Source organism: Seriola aureovittata, chromosome 5 (assembly GCF_021018895.1).
Source record: "Seriola aureovittata isolate HTS-2021-v1 ecotype China chromosome 5, ASM2101889v1, whole genome shotgun sequence".
Lineage (NCBI taxonomy): Eukaryota > Metazoa > Chordata > Actinopteri > Carangiformes > Carangidae > Seriola > Seriola aureovittata.
Window position 1 is genome coordinate 16,474,484 of NC_079368.1, and position 9,024 is coordinate 16,483,507.

Consider the following 9,024-nt stretch of genomic DNA (forward strand, 5'->3'; position numbering starts at 1 on the left):
AAGCCTCTTAATAAGTGGAGAAAAACGTGTTACACCAAATAGCAAGTTCAGTTGCCTTTGACTTTGAACTTTTAGATACCCTCTGACCTGGATGAGAATTTTTCAGAGGCGTATAACCATGCCTCTACTCTCCACAACAATTTGCATGTTGTTCACTGATGTCTGTGAAGACTCTCAGACATCCAGGTCATAGTTATCCAAGAAAAGTTGAATCAAGGGAAGCTGGACATGCCTACTTGAAATCTACAACCAAGTCCATACAGGATACAGGATACAGTTGTTTGCTGACCCCTGGTTTGAGATGCTTAGCTCCACCGATTCTGAGAAGATGATTTCTACAACAATACTGCAAATCCATCCATTATCCATACTCCTTACTCTTACAGGGACAGGGGGGGGCCTCGAGCCAAGCTACTAAAAAATAAAATAAAATGGCTTTAACATCACAGGTTCCCTCAAGCTTAAGGGTCTATGAGGCTTCAATCTTACTAAAACAACGAAAAGATTTGGTCATTAATCTTTCTGCGCACACCTATGCTCCACACTGCATCTTCAACTCCCTCCATCCACGGCCTCATCCAGTGCTGCCATTTAAATTTATTCAAATTTAAAATGTGTGTTCACTCAATTTGTGTTCATTTTCATTTAAATGTTGTGAATCACAGGCTCTACCAGAGAGGTTCATGAGTACAAAGTCAAATCTGTGTCAAGATTTGTTCTAGAGCATCACAGGAGCAGAGCCACATGTTACTATAAAGGGTTTAAACCTTGACGAGACTAGGAAATGCAGTGTCACTCTGCAGTTCTGATACACAACATGCATATGAAACAGTGGTACAACTATAAAAGCTCCACTGAACACACAAACATGCACTCACAAGGAGTTGGTAATAAGATACCAGAAACTATCATTTCTCTTTCAGGACACATCTAGCCCTCAGTATGGGCAATCAAAACACTCTTTGTCAGGTCAGTTATAAAAAGCTCTCACACACACACACACACACACACACACACACACACACACACAAACAAACACACACACACACACACACACACACACAGTCATTGTCATGCAGAACAAATAGCCACCAACAATGATTGCTGAAGCTGAATAATAAATGAACAAAATTTGAATTTTAGACATCCGACGCTGAGAATGAAAACAGGCAAATCTGTGTGTAGGTGAGTGCCTTGCTTGTGGGAGAGGAGAGTGCATTGCTGTGTGTGTGTGTGTGTGTGTGTGTGTGTGTGTGTGTGTGTAGGTTTTTTCTTTTTTTTTTTTTTTAAGTATGTGTGTGCAGAGGGAGGGTTGATGGTGTTAACATTACAGCTGCCATGTGTTTATTTCCCAGAGTTCTGGCCTGTGGCGTCTCAGTCATCTCCACAGGCTTAAACACTAACTTTCCATCCATTTACAGCCTGAATGTATGTGTGTATATGTGTACGTGCATACACATATGTGCGGCACTGATATTAATGCATTTACTATTAATGTGTGGATAATGTGTGGAATGTGGACATTAGTGTGCATTTGTGCAACATCCATGATGAGAACACGTCTCAACATGTATCAGTGTGTGTGAGTTCCTGCCTTGTGTGCAAGTTTGTTTGTGTAAGTGTGTTTACAGTTGTATGCGTCCCACTGTCTCCTCTGTGTGATTAGCTTCCCATTAACTAAGTCACATATCACCCATCACTGGCTCCAGGCCTCCTCTGTACTATCTCACTGGACAAACATGCTGTCGGCTATACCCATTTGCACGCGAACACACACACACACACACACACACACACACACACACACACACACACACACACACACACACACACACACACACACACACACACACACACACACACACACACACACACACACACACACACACTCCCATCTGGATGCCCATTAGGTACCTATCATAGCGTATGATGATTGTCTCTATTGCAAAGCCATTTGGTCAAAAGGGAGCATCTTGACACCCACAAATGACTTAAATTACAGCCTGCAAATATATTAATTTTTCACTGCCACATTTTAAGTAGCTGATTCATTCTCTCTTTCTTTTTTTCACTGTCTTTGTTCGCTTTCCTGTCCTGTGATTAACTAATAAACAAAATTAATAAAGCAAAAGGATCATGAGGTGATTTATCTTAGGTTCACACCAAAAATTGAAAAACAAAAATGTAAATGAGGGGGTGTGAGTACATGGAAAACCCTAAGCCCCTATAGTCCCAGTGCACTGTGCCTGCAACAGCCAGCTCTGCTCTGCTCCGCCTCACCTGTTATCTGTCCATCACTGTATTGTGTAGTACAGTGCTGTGCTGAGCTCTCAGCACACACAATCAGTGTCATTGATGTGAAGTCCTGAATAAATATTTGTAATGTTTTTCTGAAACTCACTCTTTCCTGACACATGGTATGAAATACTGATCTCTGTACCCGCGTATATTTCTTTTTGCAATGTTTCTTTCACACACTTAATAAAATCAATTTCCGCGTTTAAAAACAACTACATGTGCACAATCTTAAAAACACAGCTTGTTGTTTGTATTACAAAGACTCTCTTCCTCATTCACACACACGTATAACTTCCCCATCTCCAGCTGTGTCTTAAGAAGTCAGGGCCAGACCGGTAATCTGACTGGAATAGAAGTTACTGGATCTGTATCCATTACAGGATGTAATACCCCTCAGTCCCAAACCTCACCTTCCACCTTTCAGAGGTCATTTTTTTCCCCGTGTTTTTCAGACAAATGGGCCAAGTGTCCAGCATGGTACATCAGGGACTCATATTTATGTCATTGCTTTGTCACTAAACCACTGTATCCTCAGCTCCTGCCACCACGTTAGCCTTTTGGGTCCCGCCTTGTTAACCCTCATCCATTCACACACTCCCTAGGCAGAGCATGGTTTGTGGCACTAGTTGTGTTGAGGAAAGAATTTCAGAACAGCAACACAGTAACAGAGAACATAAAAAAGACTAAATCTAAGGTGTGAGTTTACTTCAGGACACCAGAACAATTTGTTTTCAACTGCCGGCAGCAACACCTTGCCTCTCTGTTTCAGCTTCACAGCCAGAAGATCAGTAGTTCTAATGAGGTATCAGTTTCCAGCAAGGGAACTCAACACATCCTGTCAGAAGGCTTTGAGACTGAGGAGCAGAAGGCACTACTAACAGCTTGGTAGAGTGAGTCAGCTTTGATGCCCTTTGCTTCTATTTTCTCCGAACAGCTTTTTACTCCGAAATTTCTCAATCAACTTTCCAGAAGGATTGTAGTTTCGTCAGTGACTTCCTGAGAGCTGACTAACCCTATAAATGTCCTCACTGTTTGAGTCTCTGAATAGACTAAACAGAATGCTTTTGAGGTGATGCACCCATTTTCTTGTGAGTGACAATAAATGCTAATAACAAAATTGAAGCAACTGTATTTGGTCTGTTTTACACCATGGGGACACAGTTTTGAACAATGTCTTCCTTATGTGAAGAAAACATCAACTCAGTGAAACCTGAAATCACCACGCAAGGTGTTCATTGACACACACACAGAGAGATAGAGAGAGAGAGAGAGAGAGAGAGAAAGAGAAAGAAAGAAATGCAGCACACAGATCTTTATGAAAACTAAAAACAGGTCACTGTGAAATGTGATTTGAAGAAATGCTACAACATGTTCACGTGCTTCGAGAACACAGTGTCACACAACAACATGTGTGTGTGTGAATGGATTATTTTGGCTAAAAACCGGGTAGGTGTTTTATTCTGTTCAAACAAAACCTGAAATTCTGCAGAGAGCAACAGAGTCTCATTAGCGGGCAGTGACAAAAGCAAGGCAACTGGCAGAGCTTTGACTGTGAAAACTGATACAGCGGTGCTTATTTCCACCAAGGACAATGAAATGTAAGCTATCACGCTCACTGCTCACTTCCCAGAACTCACATTGAAGGCTGCAGCCCGGCGTAGGTGGAAGGTCACAGAAGATCTTTGCGTGTGTGTGTGTGTGTGTGATTTACACAGTGTGCATAAGTGTGTGCATTCCCTACACTCTCATTTCTCCTTGAAGAATAATGAACACACCGTCCTTTATTCGTTCACTGCAGAGACAATGGCCTAGATGTGCTGTAGGGCAAACTGTGACCTTCATGCAGACACAACACTATAGACTGTCTGCTGCATGTCTAAAACCTATAACAACAACTCCAGTTCACCTGTGGCTATGGAACTATGAAACACTAGCTGACCAGGACTTCCATTCAGTTTATCAAGCATCCATGTGTCGTTCAGGAGCGAGAGGGGAAGAAACAGGATCAAACCTCTGAGTAAAATGCAGATAGAAGAAAGTGAGGTAACTATAAATAAAACATATCTCTCTCTCTCTCTCTATATATATATATATATATATATATATATATATATACCTGCTCAATCCTTTTTTGCATACAGTTTTTCAGAAAACAAATATTTGCCTATCGAGTCACAGTTGAATCTATTGCCAGGACAATCAATCATCTGTGTGTCAACCAATGAATGAGCCTGTTGGTCCAATCAATCATCTACATGTCAACCAATGAATGAACCTGTTGCTAACAGGCCTTGGGCGAAACCCTATTTGAATACAGTTTTAACAGTTTGAGAGTGATTGCCTAAAAACAGCAGACTGAAAAAAGAAATGACACACTCATTGTGTTGATTATGTTATATGCTCTTTTTTTTTTTAAATTTACATTCTGGAAAATTTCGAAATGAGGGAAGTGAAAGACACAGACATAGTTTAGAAATATTCTGGCATTTTTCATTTTATTCTTTAACCTATAAAGATTAGGCAATAAAAGTTATGGCAGTGCTGGCAGGAGTTTGGGGAAATATGAATGAAGAAGAAAAAAAATACATCCTGAGATGTTTTCAGGGAGCATTCTGTCCTGATCTGACATATATCAGGGACGAGGAAGCTGTTTCACTAACCTGTAGGTGGCGCAATATTGTTATACTGGTATTAGTAAATGGACTGAAACATTACATCCCAACACCTGACACCTAATCAAAAACACTGCACATAGATCTTACCGATGTCCCAGATGCACCAGTTGAGCATAAAGCATGAGAGGAATTTAAACCATAAAAATGGTCCAGAAGGCAATAAATATACTTTCTCTGATATAATATCAATGCAATATTAAGGAAATGACAGTTTGAATGACTTGCTGGGAGTATAACACAAACAAGAAAAAAAATCTTGGTAGGGGTCCAACTTTATGTCAGATTTCACATATGTCTTCTTCGTTGGCAGCTGTTCTGTGGGTTCTTGGACAGAGCAGTCAGTGTTACCATGTATCTGAAACATTCAAGTGATTTTTATGTTTGTGTCCATGTGTGCTCATGTGTGAACTGCAAATGCTTAAATGTAAAAAAAAAAAAAAAAAAAAAACAACCAAAAAAAAAAGCCGATAGTCCTTCCAAGGCTTGGCTTTAAATGATAAAACTGTATCTGCGAGCGAAGAGAACAAGACAAAAGGAAGGGGTAACTCAGCATGAACCCCATAGGAAAGCCGACTCAACCGGTGACAATGACAGGAAAGATGGACGAGAAAGAGGGGATGACATGCAGCCAGAGGTCGCAGGACGACCTCAGCACATAGCACATTGGGTATGAGGCATGAGCTCTTGCTGGCTTAACTTCAGGGCTCCCAGCTGAAACAATCTCCAATGACTTTAAATAGACCGACAATAAAGACAGAGAAGAAAAATATGTGCAGACACTATCACTCATCAGAAATACAAGCCTGCATTGTGGACAACTTAACAGCGCACTTTCATTTAAATTTCTTCGATACTGACTTTTTTTCGAATCAGTGATTTGAAAGATAATCTACACTCAACTGCTGTCGTGCTGTGGTTAAACCTTTGTGCAAGAGAAACAATAGACGCGGAGAGTCAACCCTTAATGACACACATCACGAGACTAAACATAACAGACTATTAAATCTGACATGTTGTCTCTCTTAACACCTCACCAATCACACTCCAGATACCAAACATGGTCACAGACAAAGCGGCTGATGTGGCTAACGGTAACAGTGTCGCTTCATGACAATATAACTCCCTGTGTGTTTTTGAGAAAACAGCAAGTACACTGTGATTGGAGATATGTAACTGAATGTCAGAGCAACTATAGCACTTCAGAGTGAATGTGAATTTGACAAAGTGGTCAGATAATCAATGAAATATTACCTTACAAAAGATTTTCTCTAACAAATACCTTGTCTTTGTTTTTGTATAGTCAGTAGAAAAGCTATTGTTCGCTTCAAGAAATTGTTGTTGATTTATCATATTGATATGATATACAAACCTGAAAAGTATTATCTATTTGCTCTATAATACATTTTTGAAATGATTTCTTGCCTCAAGTTCACTGTCATCATTATAACAAACATACAAAACAGCTGCACCAACTGAAACTAAAACCATAAATTGTCACTTGCTAAATAACAATGAGCTTTTGGCCTTGATGAAATGCAACATACTGCTGTGATGCAGACATGTAAAATTCAACATGAGTGATTCCCTGCTGTAAAACAACCACATACATGTTGTGTGTTTAGGATCAAATCTACATCAGTTGCTACATTTTGGAGCCAATTCCTAAACCTGACCGTCATCATGAGTTGCTTACAGACCACAGACACTGCATAGCAGGGCACAGCTTAAAGCTGCAACTTTCTAAAAGTAACACACATGCATCCACAAAATGTACAAGTAACATTAAAGATGTGAAACACAATATAGAGAATAAAAACACCAGTGCTGTTTGCAGTAGGTAGGAAAGAAATCACAACTACATTTTCAAAGTGTAAAAAGAAAATCTGACAAACATTAGTTGAGTAGCAACAGAGCAACTCCATGGCAAAGCTATGTGAAAACAGCACCACGGGTCAGCGGTGAGTAGAGAAAGTTTGCAGTAACTCACCGTGTGCTTGTGTGTGAAGAGAGAACAGTCCAAGCAACAGCAGAGGACTCCGGCTCCAAAGACAGAGAGAGACACAGCGCTTCAGCCTTCCTCCCTGCACTGGCATGGTAGAGTCTGCCGCTCCGCTCCTCTCTTCTCCTCTCTTCAGTACACTCCACACTCCACAGGGTCCACCACTCACACTGCCTCTTCCTCTGAGAGTGTGTATGTATGTGCTAGAGAGAGAGAGAGAGGGAGAGAGAGAGAAAGAGAGAGTGAGAGGTGGGGGGAGAACCGGGCATGCAAGCAAGCTCCTGTGTGTGTGTGTGTGTGTGTGTGTGTGTGTGTGTGTGTGTGTGTGTGTGTGTGTGTGTGTGTGTGTGTGTGTGTCCGTCCACCACAACGTGAGAAAGTCCACACCACACAAAACACACCAGCAGCAGCAGCAGCAGTTGCAGAGTTGATTGTCCTCCAACCCGGCCTGACAGTAGCAGCCCAGCTGAGAGAGAGAGGGAGAGAGAGACAGAGAGAGGCAAAAATGGGGAGTTTACTTCACTTGCCTAGTAGGGAGGGTTGACCTGCTCACTCTCTCTCACACACTCACACACACACACACACACACGCGCACGCACGCACACACACACGCACAGACACACACACACACACACACACACACACACACACACACAGGGAGGACATGGGTGGAAAGAAAACGGGGGCAGGGAGCAGACAGGAGCAAGATGGGGTTTAGAAAAAAAGTAGGAGGAGGGTGAGGAGGATATTGAAAACAAGTAGCAGGATCTGTGGGATTCTGCGACTTTAACAGCTTACTGATAACTGTTCCCAACTTTTCAATTTCAGCGTGAATTCTGTCAGGGTGAAAGTGGAACAAATTGTTGATCAAACTAGTTTTTGAGCAGCGGTTCATAACCGATAGACTCTAGATAACCGCAGACTGAAGAAAAACTGACTGGCCAATCAGATGCGACGCAATAAACAGTTACAGTCAGTTACATAATCTAATTAAATATCACATATACATCACATGATCACAGGAGCTCCTGAAATGTGCATGCATTGCCTAACTGTGGATGGCTGACGAGTATATGTTCAGCAAATTTATGAGAAGCTCTTAAAGAGAGTAACAGCCAACAGTGTGAACCCTGGGTAAAACGACTGTGTGCATACCCTCACCAGCAGCCCAAAGTGGCAAAGTAATTAAGAGCAAGGGCCTACTTCAAGTGTGCTAAAGGGAGTGGTTTTCAATTGTTCGTCTTGATACATGAGAAGGTGAAATTGCAGTGTACTTAACGTGTCCTTATGGCTTGGGTTTTGCCCAAAGTAATGACCTTCATTCTCAGCCTGAGAGAAGATCTGGAACAGGCCTATGCACAACAATATTTCAGTCAAACTCTACCAAAGTTTGTCTGTTAGATAACTTCACAGTCTGCGCCGGGATTACCCGTCACAAGCATTTTTTTTTTTCCCCGATTACCCACAACAAAAAATGATATTCTTGAGCATGGCACATGAATTAAAAAATTAGAACCAAAAACAGCTTTGAAAACCTACTCAAAACACCTCTTCACGGAATGGTGTGCCATTAACGAACCAGGTAGCTTGCAGAGACACTTTAAAAGAGCTGTTAGAGGTTACATCACCCCAGCCTGGAGCTTTTATACTAATAAATAAATGGGTTGAGACACTCTAATAGACCATTTCCTTCTCAGAGCTATCCCTTTGCCTGTAAGGCATTTACTGTAGACAAAACTTTGTGTGTGTGCTGAGAACACTTTTGCTTTTACCAAAAAGCATTATAGACCTGAAACAGCACAACATTAAGCACTTATTTTTTTCCCAACACATAATGGTGATTTTTGAAATTTTGAGGTTAAATAGACAGGGCAAACAGTTTTTGTTTTCATGTTAATCTGTCTCGTTTGTAGCCGCCGCTGTTCTTTGCACTTCTTTTCTTTCTCACACTCGTTCACGTTGTTCATTAGTGACAAACAATAGGCGCCCTGGCTGCCTCGCTCCTCGATGAGAAGAAAAATCACTTCATAAATAAACAGTCCTGCCCTATTC

The 9,024-nt window shown here is 41.3% G+C and overlaps 1 protein-coding gene across 1 annotated transcript in view; it reads right to left on the reverse strand.

Moving 5' to 3' along the window:
* Positions 1–7,474, reverse strand: part of bmpr1ba (bone morphogenetic protein receptor, type IBa) — a 40,081-nt gene extending 32,607 nt beyond the window's left edge. The window contains exons 1-2 of the mRNA XM_056377041.1: positions 7,374–7,474; positions 6,961–7,175 (exon numbers count right to left, since the gene is read on the reverse strand). Coding sequence (XP_056233016.1) covers positions 6,961–7,066 — 106 coding nt within the window. The 5' untranslated portion in view covers positions 7,067–7,175; positions 7,374–7,474. The remainder of the gene's footprint in view (positions 1–6,960; positions 7,176–7,373) is intronic.
* Positions 7,475–9,024: the final 1,550 nt, after the last annotated feature.